The sequence below is a fragment of the Pyrus communis genome, chromosome 13, assembly GCF_963583255.1.
Source record: "Pyrus communis chromosome 13, drPyrComm1.1, whole genome shotgun sequence".
Classification (NCBI taxonomy): domain Eukaryota; kingdom Viridiplantae; phylum Streptophyta; class Magnoliopsida; order Rosales; family Rosaceae; genus Pyrus; species Pyrus communis.
Window position 1 is genome coordinate 17,836,012 of NC_084815.1, and position 23,936 is coordinate 17,859,947.

At 37.9% G+C, this 23,936-nt stretch overlaps 1 protein-coding gene across 1 annotated transcript; it reads left to right on the top strand.

Moving 5' to 3' along the window:
• Nucleotides 1-11,451: 11,451 nt before the first annotated feature.
• Nucleotides 11,452-14,098, top strand: LOC137712448 (aluminum-activated malate transporter 10-like). Its single transcript, XM_068451519.1, has 6 exons — nt 11,452-12,116; nt 12,241-12,381; nt 12,482-12,754; nt 12,866-12,981; nt 13,129-13,272; nt 13,628-14,098. Exons 1-6 carry the CDS (start codon nt 11,771-11,773, stop codon nt 14,096-14,098), a joined length of 1,491 nt encoding a protein of 496 aa, XP_068307620.1. The 5' UTR covers nt 11,452-11,770.
• Nucleotides 14,099-23,936: the final 9,838 nt, after the last annotated feature.

The following is a 23,936-nucleotide window of genomic DNA, read 5'->3' on the forward strand; positions in this document are numbered from 1 at the left end:
ATTCGATATATAAACTCCCAAAACAATTATATGGCATAGATGAACTTAAATGAAATCAATAAAAAGTGGAGAAAGGAAACCGGCTTCACCTACACAATCACCGGAGAGATACCCAATCCTTGTTCATAAATTTGCAAGATAAAAAAAAAAAACATAACTACGTGCTAGAAACAATGAAAATAGTGTGGTGATTGAAAGCAGCCACTAATATCAAAAGTGAATTGCTCTGGTTGGGAGAAGCAAAACATGCGAAAAGCCCAACTGCTCACTTCCTTCTTGGGTTGGAAATTCCTCTACTCTTCTCGAGTTTCTAAGGCAACGAACCTTAGGGGTTTCTTTTTCCGTCTAATCGCCCCGCTTTGTTTGTGAGTGCAGAGACATGGAAGAATTGTTTGTGAGCGCTGAAACGTGGAGAAATAAGGAATGAGTAATACATGTGCAAGGAAAAATTGCACAATCCAACATATCGAACTCGAATTATCCAACAACTGCATGGAATTAGTGGAGAGCAAACCTGTAATTCGCTTCAAATTGTGAGCGAGCAATGGCTTTTGTATCATCTTCTCCTCCTACAAAACTGTTTCATTTTTTTTCTTCAGGTTCTTATTTTGTGTCCTTCCTTCTATGTATCTCTCGTCCCACAAACTGCTTCTTTTTGCACGATTAGAGCGTTTCTTTTCCTCCTGAACATCACTGCACGTTCACGTTTATCTCTCCCTTCGCAAAACGGTTCCCGGTTAGACGCATAGCAGTTTCCAATCTATTCCCCACGTTTATCTTCTCTTTTCTTTTTCTTTTTCTTTTTTCTAATTTTTAATTCTCTTTTTGTTTAACATATTTTTCTTTTTTCTTTTTGACAAAAGTATCCCTACTATTTTGTTTTTATTATTTTCAGCTAGTTGTGAAGTTTTTTTGTTTGAGGGACTTTATAGTTCAATTTTTTTGGTGAACCTTTGAGACACAAAACTCTCATTCTGGCTTTCTAATATTAGAGATATTTTAGTATATCAAATTAATAGGCATTGAAAACGTTAAGGGAAATTTTATTTGAACCCATATAACCTCTTTCTACACCCAACTTATTATTTACACCCATATAGTTTTTAATTAAACTATCAATATCTCTTTAAACCTAATTTTACTACCTAAACTACCCTCACAAACCTAATATAATATGCAAATGTATCTTTACACCCATTTTAAAAATAAAAATCCAAAATCAGTGTTCTACAACTTGTTTTCCACAACTCGTTGATTGAGAGTGTAATGTCCATACGTATATGGATTCGTGTTTGATGAGTTGGTCAAATAAGCAATCTGGAATCGAGAAGTTATGTGAGCAGATAAGATTAGATGAAGTAATTAACTCATATGTTACGGTGTTTTTGTGCTTATTTGAGATTAAAATGTTAAACCAATATGCTTATTTCTCTTACAATAGAAATCGAGTTGGTTTTAATCCTTGTGTGATTTATCTGAATTGCACTCTCGTTGTTTTTATCCCATTGCCGCTTCATAAACAAATGCAGTAGCGTATTTCAAATGCTTTAATCTCAAGTTTTTACCTCGGTTTTAAGATTAGGAATATTGGGTGGTGGAATTGTAATTTGCAAATCCATATTCTTAGGCATCACTTGGGTTTTAGCCATTGTAATTCAAATTTGCATGAATTATAGGACTCAAAATCATTTTATATATACACATACATGTCACATTCTGGCCCGGGGCGGATCACTTCCCAGGCCCGCTCCACCACTGTAGCACGATATTGTCCGCTTTGGGCTTACCATTCCCTCACGGTTTTGTTTTTGGGAACTCACGAGCAACTTCCCAGTGGGTCACCCATCATGGGATTGCTCTAGCCCCCTTCTCGCTTAACTTCGGAGTTCCTACAGAACCCAAAGCCAGTGAGCTCCCAAAAGGCTTTGTGCTAGGTAGAGATGGGAATATACATATAAGGATCACTCCCTTGGGCGATGTGGGATGTCACAATCCACCCCCCTTAGGGGCCCGACGTCCTCGTCGGCACACCACAACCAAGGTTAGGCTCTGATACCAAATTGTCACATCCCGGCCCGGGGCGGATCACTTCCCGGGCCTGGTCCACCACCGTAGCACGATATTGTCCACTTAGGACTTACCATTCCCTCACGGTTTTATTTTTGGGAACTCACGAGCAACTTCCCAGTGGGTCACCCATCATGGGATTGCTCTAGCCCTCTTCTCGCTTAACTTCGAAGTTCCTATAGAACCCGAAGCCAATGAGCTCCCAAAAGGCCTCGTGCTAGGTAGAGATGAGAATATACATATAAGGATCACTCCCCTGGGCGATGTGGGATGTCATATACACTAGTAATAATAATTAACTTAGGCCCTCAGTTGTCATTGGAACTGGCAGTGGGTATATTGATTAGTGGGTTTATTGATAAATTTTAGTTTGATTTCTGATTTCATCTTGTATTTGATGGTAATTATACAATAGGGTAAAACTGACAATTCACATTTTAAATTTAAGTTGGGTGTAGAGTGAGGTTATATGGGTTCAAATAAAATTTATCAAACGTTAACCTAACTAGAAAGAGAGAGAGAGAGAGAGAGAGAGAGAGAGAGAGAGGAGAGCAGCAGTGCGTTTGGGTTTGGGTTCACCGACAAAAATGGGGGAGGGGGGTTATAGGTGTGTTCTAATATATATTTTTTTGCTTTTCCCATTCATCTAAGGGCATATTTGGTACTTTATTAGGAAAAATTTATTAATTAAATCATCTTCAATTTTTGGGTTAAAAGCTAAACTTTTTAATTAAAAAAAATTAAGTTTTAATCCAGAAATTAAAATTTTTTTTCCCTCAAATGATGCTAAGCTAAAATTTTAGTTCAAGATTATTAAGGAATGAATTTAGGCTAAATTTTTATAAAGTAAACTTTTGAAAAAAAATAAAAATTATGTAAACTATTTTAATTTATTTTTATGAACATTTTCACCCAAAAAGTTTCCAATAAATATTAATGAAATTACAAAATTGACCCCACGAAACAGGTGTTTCATGTAACTCATGAAACATGTGTTGGTCTTTCTTGAATCTTGCCATCTTGAAAAATTTGGAAATGGGAAGAAATAGTTTTGGTAGGGCTGGGTTCGGTTGGTAAACTATGCCAAATTCCTTGTGCCACATGCTGGACATATACATAATTACCGAAAATCAGTTACCGCTAGCCAACCATCTTCTTGCGGTTGCCAAAAATCGGTTCAGCCAAAATTATTGGTTGGTTCGGTTGGTAAATGGCACAACCGATGGTTTCCACTTCTTCCTCGCCATCTTCCAGTTCCAAGGGCTCAATTTGATTTTCAGATTGGAGTGCTTGTTTGGTTGCATTGTGTGGTTCATTTTGGGTTAATCCATGTTATGCACTAGCGGTTGAGTGGTTAGACTCCATCATCCTAAACATAAGCAACACATATACATTCAAAATCATATATATGTACGTGTATATATAGTATCAGTAATCATCATGCTATCAATTTTGTTAACAATATTTTCTATATTTATTATGGCATGAATCATATACATATACAATATTTTTTAAACTTTAAAACTAAGGAGTCATTTATTTTCTAAACCCTAAAACTGAGGAGTCAAGTGTAAGATCTCATATCGCCCAGGGGAGTGATCCTTATATGTATATTCTTATCCCTACCTAGCACGAGGCCTTTTGGGAGCCCACCGGCTTCGGAACCTCCGATGTTAAGCGAGTAGCGCGCGAGAGCAATCCTATGATGGGTGACCCACTGGGAAGTTCTCGTGTGAGTTCCCAGAAACAAAACCATGAGGGTGTGTTGGGGGCCCAAAGCGGACAATATCGTGCTACGGTGGAGTCAGGCCTGGGAAGTGGTCCCGTCCGGGTCGGGATGTGACAATTTGGTATCAGAGCCTAACCCTGGTCGCGTGTGTGCCGATGAGGACGTCGGGCCCTTGAGGGGGGTGGATTGTAAGATCCCACATCGCCCAGGGGAGTGATCCTTATATGTATATTCCCATCCCTACCTAACACGAGGCCTTTTGGGAGCTCACTAGCTTTGGGTTTCGTTGGAACTCCGAAGTTAAGTGAGTAGCGCACTAGAGCACTCCCATGATGGGTGACCCACTGGGAAGTTCTCGTGTGAGTTCCCAAAAACAAAATTGTGAGGGTGTGCTGGGAGCCCAAAGCGGACAATATCGTGCTACGGTGGAGTCGGCCCCGGGAAGTGGTCCCGCCCGGGCCGGGATGTGACACAAGCATGTAAAAAATACCTAAAATATCTAAATAGAAAGAAAAAAAAAATATCTATATATATATATATATATATATATGTATGTATGTATGGCATACCGACGGCATACAAAATCAATTACCAAAGTCATGCCATTAATTGTCAGTTAAGTAAAATGCCAACCGATTATGAAAAAAATGCCAAAACTATACCATACCATTATGAGCCGACCGGTATGGTTCGGTCGACAAATCGGTTTATGGTAAAATTTCCCACCCCTAAGTTTTGGAATTGGGTAGAAAGAAAAAATGAAAGAATTGTATGAGAAAAGTGATTTTTATGTGGATGTTTGAACAAATACATAAGTATTTATAGAGTTTTTGGGTGAATTTTTTAGTTTAAATAAAATTTTAAATTGTTTTAGTCCTTAGATTTAATTTGGGCCGTTAAGTTTTTTTTTTACCATTAGATTTGATAATCTCAGCCATTGGATTTAATAAATTTATGTCACATCCCGGCCCGAGGCGGATCACTTCCCGGGCCCGCTCCACCACAGTAGCACGATATTGTCCGCTTTGGGCTTACCATTCCCTCACGGTTTTGTTTTTGGGAACTCACGAGCAACTTCCCAGTGGGTCACCCATCATGGGATTGCTCTAGCCCCCTTCTCGCTTAACTTCGGAGTTCCTACGAAACCCGAAGCCAGTGAGCTCCCAAAAGGCCTCGTGCTAGGTAGAGATGGGAATATACATTTAAGGATCATTCCCCTGGGCGATGTGGGATGTCACAATCCACCCCCCTTAGGGGCCCGACGTCCTCGTCGGCACACCAGGACCAGGGTTAGGCTCTGATACCAAATTGTCACATCCCGGCCCGAGGCGGATCACTTCCCGGGCCCGCTCCACCACCGTAGCACGATATTGTCCGCTTTGGGCTTACCATTCCCTCACGGTTTTGTTTTTGGGAACTCACGAGCAACTTCCCAGTGGGTCACCCATCATGGGATTGCTCTAGCCCCCTTCTCGCTTAACTTCGGAGTTCCTACGAAACCCGAAGCCAGTGAGCTCCCAAAAGGCCTCGTGCTAGGTAGAGATGGGAATATACATTTAAGGATCACTCCCCTGGGCGATGTGGGATGTCACATTTATACATTAGATTTATAAAAAAAAAATATTTGAACTTAGACCGTTGGATCAACCAACGGTCCATTAATTTCAGCCACATGATTATGAAACTAGTCATTAGGGGAAAACAAGTAGCTGACAATAGGTCCCAGGCTTGTTTGGCTTGTTGTTCTAGCATGCGTGCAGAGTATGGCGCGTGTGGATTGGGCTGAGACTAGGCTCTTTCTAGCGCGTCCACACATAAAAGTCGGCCATAAAAATGGGTTTGGCTAGTTTTTAGGGTTACTTTGTCCAAATTTTAGGTCTTAACCCAAAACTTATATTTTTATAAGATTTGGGTTAAAACCTTAAATTTGGGTAAATATGGGTTGAAACCTAATTCAGGTTGTAACCCCAAAACTTATTTTAGGGCACATAGTTGGAGATGATTTGGGTTAGTTTAAAACCTAAATTTTAGGTTTTAGCCTAAAGGTTAAAGAAAGTCATAGGTGTAAAGGTAGGTAATGTGAGTTCCAATTTTCGTTTATATATTTATGTGACTAACTCTTGGAATAAGTTAGGTCTAATTTTCGGTTGAATTGAATTGAATTGGAATCAAGGATTCCAGTTTTAATCCAAAATATCTTTGGAATGATAATTTTTTTTCAATTCCAACCAAAGAATTTTAATTGCAACATACATTCCAATTTTGGAAAAATCATAATTTTTGGAAAATTTCTGAATGTTATATTTCAAAAAAATTTAAATAATAACTTGAAATCTTTTGTTCAAAAAAAGGGAAAAAAAAAAAAAAAGAACACTTGAATTCTTGAATATGTCCAACAATTTGAAAGGTCAAAATTAAAAGTTCATATTGAAAATACGAAGAAAGCTGCTTTATAAGAGAAGGATAAGTAGAGTATCGCTTTGAAATTAAGGCTGGGCATGGACCGGGCCAGGCCCAAATTTGAAGGGATTGGACCCAGATTTAAAAGAAATGGGCTGAACTAGGCCGGTTTGGGCTGGGTACACGGTCCTTCCTTTTTTTTTTTTTTTTTTGGGCACAGATTGAACAAGCTCTCCTCCAACTTCCTCGCCGGTCTATTACCTCCGACCTCCTGTACCTCGTCAACCTCGCCGTCCTCAACCTCTCCTCCAACCAATTACTCGGTCCCATTTCGCCGCAGCTCATCAACTTCTCCGAGCCTGAGCCGTGCATCGCCAAATTTGCCTAGAGATCGACATCTTCCGCAATGTCGATAACCCTAACGTCGTCAACTGCCACACAGTTGAGGATCTTGACCAGAATGTTACCAACTCGCAGTTGTACGATCTTTTCAACCAGGTCGGTCAGGTTGTGTCGGTGAGGGTCTGCAGGGACTTTAGCACTCGCTGATCTCGCCGATTTCTCGGTTATGGTTACGTCAACCATAATGGTCCTCAGGATGCTGCGAGGGCACTGGAAGTTCTAAACTTCACTCAAATGAATAACAAATCAATCAGGATTATGTATTCACACCGGGACCTTAATATTATAAAGAGTGGAACCGGAAACATATTTATCAAGAATCTGGACAAGGTAATTGACCACAAAGCATTGCAGCTTTTTGGTTCTAGCAGGTTGCAGCGGAGGCTTTTTTTGAAGGTAGAAGCTTTGAGAGCAGAGGTCCCTTTATTTGTGGATGGGAGAGAGAGAGACTGTGGTCTTGAAGCTATGGAAAACCCATATGGGATTAATAACTTGAAGGAGAAGAAGAAAAGAAGAAGAAGAAGAAGAGTTCGGGGAGAAAAAGGGAGAGAAACTGTGGGAGAGATAGATCGAGAGGGAGGAGATTGAGAATCACAAATCTGAAGGGGAGGAATGAGGATGAGAGGAGAGTCCTCGAGAAGGTGACAGAAAGTAGGAATGGCAAAATGTTACAAACGGGCCGGTTCGGGTACCCGTTTTTCTACACTTATGGAATCAGTCCGAACCTAAAATTTCAAAGACCCGGCCCGTCCCGCTCCGTTTCTCTTTTTAAAAACTAGGAACCGGCTCGTACCTACATTACCCGTTCTGACCCGCAGTTCCTATACCTGTTTGCCCAACCCTATTTGAAATAATACATCAACATAGAGCCAGTTATTTTGAATCGTTTAAGCTTGAAGACACAATGTCTGTGTATTAGAATTTCATAGCTTTCCGTATCTTAAGATAAATTTCAATTATGTTATAAAAACATTTGGAATTTCAAATGTCGAATTTGATTTGAGTGCTCCAAAATTTAAAACTATTAAGTCGAAATAGGTCAAAATCAGTTTCATATTTAACCCTTACCAAAATGAGTCAACTGACTACACTATTTACGTGGAAAATGATATTCTTGTGCAAGGAAATGAGTGATGTTCACTTGAAAGGTAATTGGACACGTGAATTATAAGAAGAAGAATGCTAGTGTCACTTATGTTTGTGTGTGATAGCGTAGAGCTTGTAGCATCCCTCTTCAAACATTGGGCCTTACTTGGGCTTGGTCTATTCATTTGGCCACCTTACTTGGGCGTAGTCTATTCATTTGGGCCTCTCCATATAATCCAAGCAAAAGTAAATGAATGTTCGAGTCTAACGGTCCTTTCTCTCTCACTTCGTCAGTCTCTCCAAAGCCAGGCGTTTTCAGGAAAGAAACTAAAGCACTCAAGACCCTTACCATAGTACTGTAAGAGAGAGAGAGAGAGAGAGAGAGAGAGAGAGAAAGAGAGAGAGAGAGAGATTCCTGGAAATGGCATTCATTAGGAATCCAAGTTTTGTACCGATAATACCATGAAACTCCAAAGAATATTGTGACAGTGTGGGGAACGAACCAAGGGATGGTGTTGTTTGTAGCCCTTGCGGGTTGTGCTGGTGTACTTCGCAGAGTAAGAGGAGGAGCAGAACGGAGTCGAGGTCTCTTCGTCTGGGGCGTGGCGGTTGTGGAATTATGGTAGGGGTGGAAGAGTGTGAGGTGGTGGTTGGCGATGATGAGAGTTTTGTGGGGGAGGGGGAGGGAGTTGAGGCAGGGGAGGGTGAGAGAGAAGAGGATGGGGGAGAGACGGTGGTGGTGGTGGGTGTTGGAGATGATGGTGTGGGTGAGATCTTGAGCATTTTGGTTAAGAATGGGGAGAAGAGGGAGAGAGACAGACAGAGAGAAAAAAAAGCAAGTAAATTTTATTTTGGTTTACTTTATGATGATATTCTTAATAAGGTTTAAGGGGATTAAGGGTCTTCTTTATCATATAGAAGCAAATAAAAAAAATAAGTATTACAAGTGAAGAGGAATACTATTAGACCGTAGTGCTACGTGACAATAAAAAGATAATTTTTTATATATTAAATTCGTACTAATCTGTGTGAGTAAGAGAGTCTTCTACATACATGTACTTAAGGGTGAATAAGAGTCTTTTTTAACAGCCACTTAGTAATACGATTTAGTGATAATCCTTTTCACTTGTAAGTGAGAGGTTTTAGAATCTTTTTTTCGCCAAAGACGAATTTGAACCACATTATTGTTAGCCTATTGTAAGGCTAAGTTCATCCCTCCTTATTTTTTTTGTTAAAAAAAAAAGTATTTTCTAACAGAAAGAATAAATGTTTTATTACTAAATAAATAAATAAAATATTCTCTTTGCTAAAAAAGTAAAAAGGAAAAGAAAAAGGAAGCCTTAATGAAAAGGGCTTGGGCCAACAAATATTTAACCAAAAACCATCCCAAAATGTTATTTAACTGAAATGACTCAAAGTTTAATAAAAAAATCATCCAAAACTATTGTCCACGGATCAAACTTACAAGCCCAACCAGTTATAAATCTACACTTCCGTGAATACCCCTAAATAATTCAATATTGTCCTGACTCTTCACCAATCTCAACCGAACATGAAACCGCCATAATAACTCCATGTCTTCCTATCAAATCGAATTCTTCCATTTCAAAACAATCAAATTAAAGTTGAAAAAGGAAGCATTCATCAAAACAAAGCCGCTGAAATAAGTTCAAAGAAATTTAATGGTAGAAACCGGCGAAAATTGTTTGGAAAAAAAAAAAAAACCAAAACATAAAACTATTTTTGGAGAACCCAAAACGTAACACTGTTTCTGAAGAAAAAAAATCATATAGTGTTTGTTTTGTCTGTGCACAAACAAACATTGTATCTGAAAGGAAAAGAACCAAAATCCAGAAACAGTTACTTAAATTCCAGAAACAGTGACTTAGATTCCAGAAACAATCTATATTTTAATTTTTTACTGTTTCTTTTCTTTTATGCATTAGTTGATTATATTTAACAAACATGGTGCTTATACAGTGAATTTCACTATTTCTTTTCTAGCTTACATTTAAGAAACAAAGTGTCTATTTCATTTGGATCCAGAAATAGTGACTTAGATTCCAGAAACAATGTTGCTTAAAATCCAGAAACAGTTTATTTTTACAGTCTAGAAACAGTGACCCATCATTATTATTGAATAGTATGCAGATCTCAAATTTATTTTCTGAAGAAACAAATGATGAACTCCACTGACAAAAAAAAATTGAAAAACAGTACCTCGAATATACTATGAATAATAATGACGATCACATTTCAACGAAATAATAAAAAATATAAATTAAATAGCATAAGGATCTATATTTTTGTTTCAAAGAAAAAGAAGATGGTATGCAAAACAACGATGAATTCTATTAACGATGAAAATCTGGAACTCAACTTAAAAAAGTTAGGGGTAAAATCGACAAATTATAATTTATTATAGTTGGGCCATTTTTAGTTGTACTACTTTAATATGGGCATTGTACTAATCATTAAACAAAACTTATAACATGGTTTTTTTTTATTAAAACTAAAACTTTTCAAGCCCTTTTCATTAGTTTTCCTAAAAAAAATGAAAAATAAAATAAAATTTTTACTAAAAATAATTAACTTATAAAATAGTTTAGTTATTGTCACGCTTGGGACCTGGAGTCGGTGGAAAAATTAACCCTATGTTTGGCGCGCGATTAAAAAATAAAACGAAAAGCAAACTTCTCTTATAAAAATAACTCCAAAAACCCTTACAAGGTGTACAAAAATAAAATAAAATAAAAAATCTTAAATCCCTTGTCTAACACAACCTCATCTCATCTAGTTCCTCTCTGGCCAAGTAACTCATATGTAAAATAAAAGGGTCATTCACACTATACAAATATGATGTAATATCAAAGCTTTAACCACGTAATGCCATATCACATCGTCCCTTTACGTGTTCATTACATCTTTCATCAAATGTAACTCATTACGTGACACCTAGTGGCCTTCCTACTCTAATGTCTCCGTGTGCATTTTACATTCATCCCTCGGATTAATGCAACACTAAAGTTGTCATGCTCCATGAACATTTCGAATAATTTAGATTTCACTATATTAATAATTCCAAAAGCATTTCAACAAATTCAACATGCTTGACTTGAAATAGAGATATATTTGTAAATAGATAAATCTCATGATAACTCATGATTTTCGTTTACCAAAAAAAAAGAAAAAATTTACAACCCATTACATAAATCACACACCTTAATAATCTAAACTTCAGCAAGACAAGCTAACTAACATTTCCACACACAAACCCTAGTGCTCTCTTTTTCTCCGCGTTGTATGCACTGCATGCTTCCTCAAGCTTTGCAGGAACTCACCTATTTATGGTGGTGATACGGCGGCTGAAAGAGTCATCTAATTGGTTCCAAATGGATGACACGTTATAACTTTGGCTCCAATTGGATAACCAAAGGCCTGATCTAAACAGCTCATGCTTAAAATTCATGAGTCACATAGATACATGTACTTGGTCTTCATGTGTTGACCAATATACAACCCTAGTCGACACATATATATGTATTTTATATATAAGACAAAACAAAATATAATTATAAAATACGAGTTCTGACAGTTATTTCGGTCATTAGATTTTATTTTGATTCATGTGAATTAGAAAATAATTTATATAGATCAATATCATTTCTATTTTGATTTCTGACAATTTTATTGAACAACTTCAATAAAAATCTAATTCTTATTTCACATCATTTTAATTTCTCTCAAACGAGTGCATGCGAGGGTTGAACACTGTCGTGACCTACCCAACGCAAAAAACAAACAAGCGCATTGGCCTTTAGCTGCTGACATTACTATGGTGGGCGGGAATGTCTATGTAAAATAATGATATTAATATTGGAAGTTGGACGGGAAAGCCTGACTGGAAATTGCATTGGATCGTATAAGTCAATGTGCAGAACTATTGGGGTCATTCCCTTGTAATATATATACTTCAACACTCGCTCCGCTTTCCTCACCAACAATCCTCTCATCTACGTGACCCTCTGTCGTATAGTTCTGCTCGTCTAATCCTCTATTTTCCTCGTTATTTTCGTTTTTTAAAAAATGGCTCAGGAGAAGGAAGCGATTGGCGCAATGGAGTGGAAGATAAAAATGGCTGGCGGGTCATCTGAAAGTTTGGCTCCCACCAAGGCACGAGGGTACCCCGGCATAGCCTGGCTTGCATTAAAGGGTCTGGTTGTAGGATTGGTTATGAAAGTATGGAACTTTCTGAAGAAAGCTTGGGACATGGGACACAATGAGCCTAGAAAGGTGATCCATTGCCTGAAAGTTGGGGTGGCCCTCACAGTTGTCTCACTCTTTTACGCCATGAGACCTCTATATAAAGATGTGGGAGGAAATGCCATATGGGCAGTTATGACAGTTGTGGTTGTCTTTGAAAATACCGTTGGTAAGTTACAACTATTTTTCTCATTTGTTTTTTACCACGATTTAAAGGATGAGTGCGATATTAGCTCCTCAATGAAGGTCACAAAGCGAAAAGCACCCATTAGTAACTTGTTATGTGCATGCAGGTGCAACATTAAGTAAAAGTATAAATAGAATTTTTGGAACTTTTCTTGCTGGATTTCTTGCCATCGGCATCCATTGTATTGCGGATCTATCCGGGAAAGATGTTGAGCATTTCATCACTGGATTTTCAATTTTCTTATTAGGTATGTAGTAGTCTTATTAATCTCATTTTACTTTGTAGTAGCTATAAATAGAACACATAAGTTTAATGTGTTACTGTTACTGTTATTCTTTTTTCTTCAGCTTCTGCAGCAACCTTCTCTAGATTTATACCGTCGGTGAAAGCCCGATTTGATTACGGTGCCATGATCTTCATCCTCACATTCAGCTTAATTTCGGTGTCGGGTTACCGAGTGGATCAGTTATTCGACCTGGCCAAACACAGAATGTCGACCATCATCATTGGAACTTCCTTGTGCATTGTCATAACCATGATCATTTGCCCCATTTGGGCTGGGGAGGAACTCTACATGCTCATCACTCGGAACATGGACACGCTTGCCAATTCCTTAGACGGTACAAAATTTAATCCAATGCCAACAAGTTTAGGACAATTTAATCCCAACTTGTGTAGTTGTCCTAGGACAATTTTGCTGACAGTATAAAATTACCCACTATATTCTTCAGGTTGTGTGGCAGATTATTTCAATAATAGTGGAGGCTTTGCTGGTGACAAAGAATCTGACAATAAATTGCTTGGCTACAAGTGTGTTTTGGGTTCAAAGGCAACAGAAGAATCCATGGTATTGCAACAGAAACATATATAATTTCATGGTGTAATTTTCATTTTTGATTCAATAAATTCTCTTGTATCATCGAGATTTTTTTCTTTAGAAAAAGAAGGAATATGTATATATCTCTAACAGTGCCATTAATTGTCCATTTTATAGGCCAATTTTGCTATATGGGAGCCGGCACACGGTCGATTCAACTTTCGGCATCCGTGGAAGCAATACCTTAAAATCGGGGCATTAATGCGTGACTGTGCTTATTGCATTGAGGCGCTCAACGGTTGTGTCAGTTCCGAAAATGAGGTAAATTATGTAATCTACTAAAAGCGCATTTATCATAAATGAATCGAATTTTCTAATTAAATTTCAAGTGCTTTCTAGAAAGATACTTGAACTGCTTCATGCTTCATGAAGAAGAATCTACTAAGTGTTTCTCCACTATGGGACTTCTAAGTGCTCTTATAACCCATAAACGAGTTTTTCTAACTTGTTTAGTTGGACGTTGTCAAAGGCGTTTTCAGTTATTTAAAAATGCTTTTATTAGCGCAAGAATGACTTAAATTGAACCACTTTCATATGAATTAAGCACTTTCAGTTATCTAAAGACGTTTTTATTAGAGCAAGAATGACTCAAATCCACTTTCATATGAATTTACAGGTATCTGAGCTCACAAAGACGCATATCAGCAACACTGCCATAAAAGTAAGCTCAGACTCCTCAATGGTGATAAAAGAACTAGCAAGGACTATGAAAACAATGAAGAAATCATCTGCAATAGATCTCCTCGTTGGAGAAATGAGCAATTCAGTTTTGAAGCTCCAAGAGGACTTGAAGTCTCTGCCTAAATTATTCATTAATCCACAACAGCTTCTGCAAGAACCCGAAAGTCCTGGAAACGACAACAAAACAAAAGCAGAAGCAGCAGCAGTTGCTCTCATGGACATAATTCCACTTGTGACTTTAACTTCTCTGCTGGTTGAGATTGTTGCTAGGATTGAAGGCATGGTTAGTGCAGTTCAAGAGCTGGGAAAGCTGGCCGAATTCAAGGCAGCCGGCGATCGGAAGGCGAATCAGAATCAGACTACTAACAAAGTTATACCAGATCAAAGTGCCCTCCAAAGGGTTTGAGATAGATTTGTACATTGATTGTACATTGATTATTGTTCTTCGCAGATTACGTTGCCAAAAAGGGAGCAAGAAATATATAGTAATGAGGTGGTGCTGTAAATTATACCAATCTAACAACTTGGAACATAATTCAAAATCTTTCAATTGATCAAACTTAAATTTGATCACCGTGTATACATTGATCTGAGATTTTAAAATCCAAATGGCATTTTATGTTTGGAAAATTTTATTTGAACTCAATATCTTTACACCAAAATAATAATTTTTTATAACAAATTAGCAAATTAGCAAATTAGCCTTTCGATGAATGAAAAAGAAAAGAAATGAATAGGGTACTTTTATACGCAACCCCACAAGCTACTAAGGCTTAGTTTGGTATTGAGATGATTCTGAAAAAAACTGGTATCAAAAAAAGTTGGGAGCTGTTTTTGTGTTTGGTAAACATTCAGCTTCAGCTTTTTTTCATAGTTTTGGGTGAAAAAAAGCCAAAAACAAGAAGCTGCAAAATCCAGTTTTGAAAAACCGGCTTTTGTTTCACATCTATTTTACATAAAAGTTTACCAAACTCTATAATACTACTTTTTTTTTTTTTTTTTTCAAAAGCACTTTTACAAAAAAATTTATCAAACACTCTACTACTTTATTTCACAGCTGCTTATTCTCACAGCACAAAAGAAGTAGCTTTTTTTCAAAACACAGCAATACCAACACCCCACATTTGATGTTTTGCTCCTAAACTTCCAATATTGCCCTTAGTTAAACTCCCAAAAAACTAAAAACCCCAGCAGGTTAGCCACGCCACCCACCCACCCACCAGGGGCCACTCAACGTCGACCACCCACCCCAAATCTTCTAGCGGCCAGCAACATCTCCTCCTTTCTATCTCTTTCATTCGCTCTTTCTATCTGTATTTGGCCAAGCGGAAGGAGCCATGAACTTTTACCTAGCGTAGCCATCTCAATTCCAAAGCTAAGTCAATAAACTACAAACATGACAATGAAACATTATAAATTGGGGTGAAGATTGGGGACAAAATGACCAGTGGTGGCGCATGCACTGGCGAGGCAGATGACAGCCTGATTGGGTGGTGTTTGTAGCTCAGTGAGAGGGTTGTCGTGGTGGAGAGATTTTTCAATGTGACCGGTATACGGAATGGTACACCACGTGTTATTGTACGAATGGTGGGATATATGTGCTAAAAAGTTAAAAAGTTAAAAAATAAAATTTCCCACCACTTCTATTAAAACAAGTGGTGTACCATTTGTATTCCCGTCACAATTAAAAATTTCTCGTCATAGTGGTTGCTAGCAGTGGGGTGGCTCATTGCTGGGTTTCTGATTTTTATTTTAATGGTTAAAAGTGGGATTTTAAAAGGAAAGATTAGATGCGTGGTGTTTGGAGTAGTTTGGGGTGCCAATAGAATTGCCTAATGAATATGAATAATGCTTGACTATAAAAAGAAAAGCAGTAAGTCCTGCATGGTATTCAATCATAAATGAACATGTGCCCAAACAATTGAAGAAGGCCTAAACGGTCCTTCTTGAATTTCTTCAATATGGGTCGTAAACAAGGACGAGTCTTGGGCTTGCATCTTGGATGAATTTGGAAAAAAAAAATGCATCTGTTTTCTCTCGGGCACGAACCTTTTCCTCATGGAAAGCTTGAGAACAACTTGATTCGGTTTCACAGCAAAGAGGAAAATATTAAGGTTCATACCCTCCTGGAAATGAGGATCTACATGGGTTAGCTTTGAAAATTGACCGACCAGTCCAACACCTACCTCTTGCCATAAGTAACTGCAGTTGCTGCAAGATCACAGCTTGGCGTGCTTTGAATTCGTGTTGAGCGGCCTTGGGTTTATTTCAAAAATTTGCAAACGAGGCGTCTAGGTTCGAGACGCAAGTTTCCATGGATTTACTCAAAGCTAGACGCAGCATACAACGAGGAAATGATTGAGATGGACAAACGACTGGCTCGATACCAATGTTAAAACCCAACTCCACTTCTTTATCAATTGCAAAATACCTTCTTGTGTTACACAAAGACTATTACAATCATCAACATAACTCTCTAATTATTACAGCTGCTGCTATTTATAATAACTTCCTAGCTTACTCCTTAAGCTACCCTTTAATAACTTTTAACCACCTTTAACAACCTCAACAATCCAATCTTATCCATTTGGCATCCTAACAATATCCCCCTTAAAAACCTACTAATACAGAAAACAGAAACAAGTACAATTGAATCAAAAGCATATCAGAAATTGACAACTTCTGAAAATTTAAGGTAATTGGAAGATGGTCCATGTGGTAAAAGAATTAGGATTTAATCCCTTGTGGTATAGTCCATTAATAAATTTAGTCGAAAAGTGATTTTTTTGTTAAATGCCTATTAAATGTAGAGATAAAAATGTACTTTGATGTGTGCACCTTCTTCTTCCTTCTTCCTTCTTCCTCGTCTTTCTTCTCTCCCTAATTAAGGAAAGTTTAGGCCTTTTTATCGGAGGAAGTCATATGCAGTTTCTAGAGAGAGAGATGTAGAGACTAACATTATCAGAGTCGGAATCAAGGGACACAAATCCTCTCCGGATCTGAGCCTAGAGATCAATAGATCCGGGCTATTGAAATTTGGTCCAACGGTTACAATTTTTATAACTTTTAGGAAGGCCCCCAGTTTGTAGCCGTTTGATCAAATTTCAAGGGCCCGGATTTATTAATCCCTAGGCTCAGATTCGGAGAGGATTTGTGTCCAGAATCAAGTGCTTGGGTCCAGAGCTTGACTTGTCAAAGAACATGGAGAAAGTGACTAGAACTTCCCTCTCTTGGGCTACCAAAACAACACCAGATTCCTGCAAAGGACTAAGATCCTTTCTTGATCTTACTCTACTGATCCGATAGATCCTTGAATCTTAGCCGTTCAGGCAAATCGAACGACCACAAATAAAATCCTCTTTTTCACACAAAATGAGGTTGCCTCTTCCCTTTCTAGTTTCTTCTAATCAGTTTCGTCTCCACTTTCTCTTTCTGTTCATAGCACTACCGCCATAGTCCCATAACTCTTTTTTTTTTCTTTCTCTCTCTCTCTCTCTCTCTCTCTCTCTCTCTCTCTCTCTCTCTTTTTCTAATCTCTTTGTTGTTCCTCTTTGATTGCATTTGACCACCGATAAGTGATTAGAAATATTTTTTTTTCTTAGTTTCAGTGATATGAGACCCAAAAATTTTCCTTGCCTTTCTCCATGTCAATGTTCTGAAAAAAGGGTAAATTATATTTTACCCTCTTAGGTCTCAGTGCAATTGCAACCTCATACAACATCTTTAAAATATTTCAATCTCATACATTTACTATTATTTTATTTCAATTTCATACAACCGTTACAAAGTCTGTTAAATTAACTGTTAAGTGATGATATGACAAATATGAAATTCTCATTTGTGCTGACGTAGCTGCCATTTTTGTGCTACATAGCTTTAAACACTTAATAAAAAATTTAGAATATTAAAATAATTTAATTAAAGAAAACTATTAAAAAAAAAAAAAAACCAATCTTCATCTTCCCCACTTGAGCTCATCCCCTTCTTTCATCTCCCATCACCCTTCCTTTCCTCATTAATTCTGCACCTCCATCTCTAACCCAAAATTCCAAATTCCTTGCTAGGGTTCTCATGGATGCCCTTGTCGATAAGAACTGGGACCCCGATGAACGAATGTGCATCAGTCGAACTAATCGGGACCTCGACGAGAGCGCCTCCGTGCATAGAACTCTCGGCTGCCTTCAAGATTTTGATGGAGGTGGATTGCAGAAGTCTGGCATCGCCATCATGGTAAAACCTCGAAGTCGTCGTTGCCTGATTTGGACTCACCAGCCCGATTTGCAACTTGAAGGAAAACTCAAATCTGAACCCAGTTCCATCTGCTGCTTAACCAACCTAGATCTGAACCCGCTACTAACCCATATGTTAGAGACTTGCTTGTTGCGCGAATTGAAGAAAGTCTTCATTGTGTGAGTAATTTATTGCAAATTTTGGGTTAGAGATGTAGGTGTAGAATTAATGGGGAAGGGTTGGGTGATGGGAGATGGAAGAAGGAGTGGGCTCGGGTGAGGAAGATGAAGATTGGGATTTTTGGTTCTTTTTTTTTTCTGGATTTTTTCGTTTTTTCTTTTTACTTTTCTTTAATTAATTATTTTAATATTCTAAATTTGTTATTAAGTGTTTAGCCACGTGATACAAATGTAGCAGTCACGTCAGCACAAATGAAGATCTCATATTTGTCATGTCATCACTTAACGGTTGATTTAACAGACCTTGTAACAAATGTATAAAATTGAAATAAAATAATAGTAAATAAATGAGATTGAAATGTTTAAAGATATTGTATGATGTTACAATTGCATCGAAACCTTAAGGGGTATAATGTAATTTATCCAAAAAAATAAATAAATAAAAAACCACAATAATTGTTTTATGTTTTTCCTATTAAGGACTCACTGGAACTAATGATAACAAAATCGAAGGAGAAGGTTGGAGATGGAGGCAATGAACAGAGATAGAAACAAGAGAGAGCATTTAGTGAACAGAAGAAAAAGGTGGTGCTGCATCGTTTTGTGTGATTTTATGGACGATCAAGATTTCATGGTCCGTTGGATCCGCAAGGAGAGATACGAAGAAATAGAAACAAGGCGTACTTCTCAGACCTAATTTTGCGAAAAAGAGGTGGATTGTCTGTTCTTCTATTTTAATATTCTCTTCATGTTCTTCTGTGACGTGCGGTTACGGTTAAGTTATGTTAATATTTTATATTATTTTTTTTTTATAGAAATAATAAAACAAAAAGTAATAGGAATATAAAATGTTGAAGTGGCTTAACCGTGACCACACAAATTGAAGGGCATGAGAAAAGTTTGGAAATGGGAGGGCAAACAATCCACCTCCTTGTGAAAATACAAACTACAGAGAGTAGAGAGATGAGGAAGAAGAAGATACACATGTTAATGTACATTTTTACCTTTGTATTTAACATACATTTAACGAATAATTACTTTTGAACTAAATTTGTTAATGGACTACACTACAAGAGTTTAAATCATAATTTTTTTAACCACTGGAGCCATTTTTCGATTACCTTATCACCACAATGACTGTTTATTAGATTTAAGCCATTGAAGAATTGAAAACTTGAACTAACGTAACCACAATTGAAAGAAAAAAGAAAAAAATCGACGACCAGCAAAAGAATTTGCACACAATTCTCACAGATCGGTCCTCCCTAAGCAACCACCCTTCTCCGGCTTCCTCACATCAATGCTCTTCTTCGACTTCCTAACACCTTCCCGAATCCGGATAGAGAGCCTTAGACATCGAGCTTTGGCTCTTAGACCGGTTTGGTGGGTTAGTGGTGTTTCTGCTCATAGTTTCTAATTCAATTGTTCAAACGTATGTCCCGTTTCAATTAGATTTTCAACATGACGTGCTACTTTTTTTCAGCCATGGAGCATTATTCAAGGAATAGTAGAACTCAAAACCAATCGACAATCAACACTCACTCCCCCATTTTTCCCCTTGAATCATAACATTTCTCCTTGATGTCATCTACGACCACCATCCTCCCCCACTTTTTCTGTCTATTTCTCTTCCCTCTTTTCTCTTTCCCCTTAATTCGAAGAGGAACTGCAATACTTCGTCGGCTTTGCTGTCGATGATGACTTTGCTCGTTCTTCTGTCAACTCCCTTCCATACTAACTTTCTCTCTTTCCCCGTCCGCCCGCCGGTTGGAACCCATATTTTCCATTTTCATACTTTCATTAGTCGTTGTTTATTCCCCAAGCTTCTAACTTTTGACGTTTTCCAAAAGAGTGATACTAGATCCACCCCAATGTTCTATTTTCCCACCCCGTTATAATCTCACCCACCATAAAAATAAAAATAAATTAAAATTCTATTTTCCCACCCACTATTATTCCTAAAATAACCTTTATCACACCACCTCCCCATCAGTATCCTGCTTCCACCCCTAGTCTCTCTGGAACTTCTAGCAAAATGCATTACTTTGGCAACCCAAAACACCAAAATCCAATACCTTAATTAAACTTGTGAAAATCAAGAATTTTAATAGACTAAGATTACCTTCAACTCAACAATGCCCATAGAGAAATCAATATTAGCTGACGTAAAGCATTCCATGATTCTTTAACATTAACAACTGACATATACACACTTGCCTCGAGAAAATCAGTCAACGGAGGTCCAAGTAGAAAAGAAGACGAGTAACCTTGCAGTTCTTCTCAAATTCCATTTTCTCAATCTTGTTCCACAAGCTATGAATCTCTAGATTATGTATTACTGCAACAAATCATTTGCTCTTGTAGCAACTATCAACCAATGAAGTTCGAGGTCAAAAGAAAGAAATTAAAAAATTGATTACCATTGTGATGACGCTCTCAATCTCCACGATACCATTCAAAATCAATAGAAAATTGAAATTTAAGCTCCAAACGAGAGACGTGACGTGATGTGGCCGAGAGGAGAGGACAAGTCCTCTTGCCCTTCCTCCATCACAATAACTCTGTCGTGCTCCCCTTGATAGTCCATGCTTCCGGCTGTGGCAGTCGGTGCAGAAGCCAAGAAGAGAAATGAAACTGATGATAGAGAAGAATTGGGGAGCGAGAAATGGGGACGTAGAGAGAGGGGGAGAGAAATGGGGTAGGGGTTTAATAGTCTTTTGATAAAATGATAAACATGTTAATAATACTTTTAAGATTTTTATTAAAACGTGGGTGAGAAAATAGGACAATGGGGTGGGATTATTAGCACTCTTTCCAAAAAAAACAAATAATAAGAGTGAAATGCTAATTTAGTCTCTCAACTATCACCTCAGTGAAAATTAGGTACTTAAATTATTGTTTTCGTAAAATATGTCCCTAAATTCATTAAAAATTGCTAATTTCATCCCTACTAATATATTTAAAGCTATTTTATCCAAATTTTCGTCAACTAAAATCAATTGACACACTTTAGAGTGCAATACCGTCATTTCTTTGCCTATAAGCCCTTGACATTTCATATAAGTTGAAAATCTAACGTCTAATTTACCCTCCAAAATTAACTCCATACACAATTTCTTTATGAAAAATTAGCCATCTACCCTCCAATGTGTATCACTTGCAAGTAACGTGACTTAAATTGACGGAAAATTGAATATAGTAGCTTTGAATATAATATTAGGGATGTAGTTGGCAAATTTTTATAATTTAAAGATTGATTTTTCTGAAGAAAAAAAAAAGTTTTTAGACCTAATTTTTACTAAGGTGATAATTTATGGACTAAATTGGCAGGTGAATCACCTAATAATAATGTTTCTCACACACTCTCTCTCTCTCTCTCTCACACACACACACACATAGAGAAGGCGGATTCATGGTACTATATTTTTTCTACACAAGTTTTAAACCATTAGATTGGCCCAACATCAATGGTTGAGACTTAATATAATATGACAATTAATTTGATTTAAAATAAAATAAAAACGTACATTCCTTATTAAATCGGTGTAGATCTACATAATGTGGGTTCAAATAAAAATTCTCTATATGTTTTTATCGGACTAATTCTTAATGTGACATCCCACATCGCCCAGGGGAGTGATCCTTATATGTATATTCCCATCTCTACCTAATACGAGGCATTTTGGAAGCTCACTGGCTTCGGGTTCCATGGGAACTCCGAAGTTAAGCGAGTAGCACGCAAGAGCACTCTCATGATGGGTGACCCACCGGGAAGTTCTTGTGTAAGTTCCTAGAAACAAAACCGTGAGGGCGTGGTCGGGGCCCAAAGCGGATAATATCGTGCTACGGTGGTGGAGTGGGCCCGGGAAGTGGTCCCTCCCGGGCCAGGATGTGACAATTTATTGTGACATTCCACATCGCCCAGGGGAGTGATCTTTATATGTATATTCCCATCCTTACCTAGCACGAGGCCTTTTGGGAGCTCATTGGCTTCGAGTTCCATGGAACTCCGAAGTTAAGTGAGTAGCGCGCGAGAGCACTCCCAGGATGGGTGACCCATTGGGAAGTTCTCGTATGAGTTCTCAGAAACAAAACCGTGAAGATGTGCTGGGGGCCTAAAGCGGACAATATTGTGTGATGGTGGTGTCAGGCCTGGGAAGTGGTTCCGCCCCGGGCGAGGATGTGACAATTTGGTATCAGAGCCTAACCCTGGCCGTGGTGTGCCGACGAGGACGTCGGGCCCCTAAGGGGGGGTGGATTGTGACATCCCACATCGTCCAGGGGAGTGATCCTTATATGTATATTCCCATCTCTACCTAGCACGAGGCATTTTGGGAGCTCATTGGCTTCGGGTTCCGTCCCTAAGGGGGGTGGATTGTGACATCCCACATCGCCCAGGGGAGTGATCCTTATATGTATATTCCCATCTCTATCTAGCACGAGGCCTTTTGGGAGCTCACTGGCTTCGGGTTCCATGGGAACTCTGAAGTTAAGCGAGTAGCGCGCGAGAGAACTCCCATGATGGGTGACCCACTGGGAAGTTCTCGTGTGAGTTCCCAAAAACAAAACCATGAGGGCGTGGTCAGGGCCCAAAGCGTTCAATATCGTGCTACAGTGGTGGAGCGGGCCCGGGAAGTGGTCCCCCCCGGGCCAGGATGTGACACTTAAGATAACTTAGGTCTGATTTTCAGATGAATTGAATTGGATTCAAGGGTTCCAATTTTAATCCAAAATATCTTCAGAATGAGAATTGTTTTTCAATTCCATTCCAAAGATTTTAATTTCAACATCCATTCCAATTTGGAAAAATCTTAATTTTGGAAAACTTTCGGTTGTATTTCAAAATTCTTTAAATAATAACATGAAACATTGAATATTCGCAACAATTTGAAGGGTCAAAATTAAAAGTTCATATTGAAAACATGAAGAAACTATAGTGGGAATTCAGCGGCTTTAGAAGAGAAGAACAAGCAGAGTGTCACTTTGACATAATTATTTCAACATAAGGCCAGTTACTTTAGGCATTTTAAGCTTGAAAACTCAATTTGTATGTATTATAATTTTAGAGCTGTCTGAATCTTAAAATAAATTTTAATTTTGTCAGAAAAAAAAAAAAATTTGGGATTTCAAAATTTAAAATTTTGAATGTCCAATTTGATTTGAGAGTTCCAAAATTGAAAACTATTGACTCAAAATATGTTAAAATCAGAATTTATATTTAACCCTTACCAAAATGAGTCAACTAACTATGAAAAATGATATTCTTGTGCAAGGAAATGTGTGATGTTCATCACCAAAGCTCGCTAATTTATTTTATTTATTTCTGGAAAATTTTCCGATTTTAATTTATACAATTTTGTGTTTTTATTTTGCTTTAATTGCAGCTGCCAGAAGCAATTTTTGCAGTATACATTCCCTCGATGCAACTCAAGTACTGTTCGCAGCAATGCTACAAGGTACGTCTGCTAATTTGTATAGATTTATTTTATTTCATTTTGTTGTGATTTTTGTGTTTGATTGTCTTTGATTTGATTTAATTAAGCAGTCACATAATCTCCAGCGTACCGAATTTTTTATGCGGGAGAATGTGGTGCCTTAGGCTGGTACGCCATATAGTACTGGATAAAATTATTAATACAAAGACGGGTGTTTCGCGCTCTCTTGTATTAAATTAGACCAAACTAATTTAATACGACCCACTTATTTTATATGACATATACCCTCTTAGCAAACCAGTCCAAAATGGGCGTATTAATTAGTGCTCTCTTTCTTCTCTCTTGCGCGAACTGGGCACTCTCTCTTGCTGTCCCCGCCGCTTGCTCCATCTCCTTCTCT

Coding starts and splice junctions, on each gene's coding strand:
- LOC137712448 (XM_068451519.1), top strand. CDS start 11,771: ATGGCTCAGGAGAAGGAAGCGATTGGCGCAATGGAGTGGAAGATAAAA. Junction 12,117..12,240: donor TGTCTTTGAAAATACCGTTG/GTAAGTTACAAC, acceptor ATGTGCATGCAG/GTGCAACATTAAGTAAAAGT. Junction 12,755..12,865: donor GCTTGCCAATTCCTTAGACG/GTACAAAATTTA, acceptor TATATTCTTCAG/GTTGTGTGGCAGATTATTTC.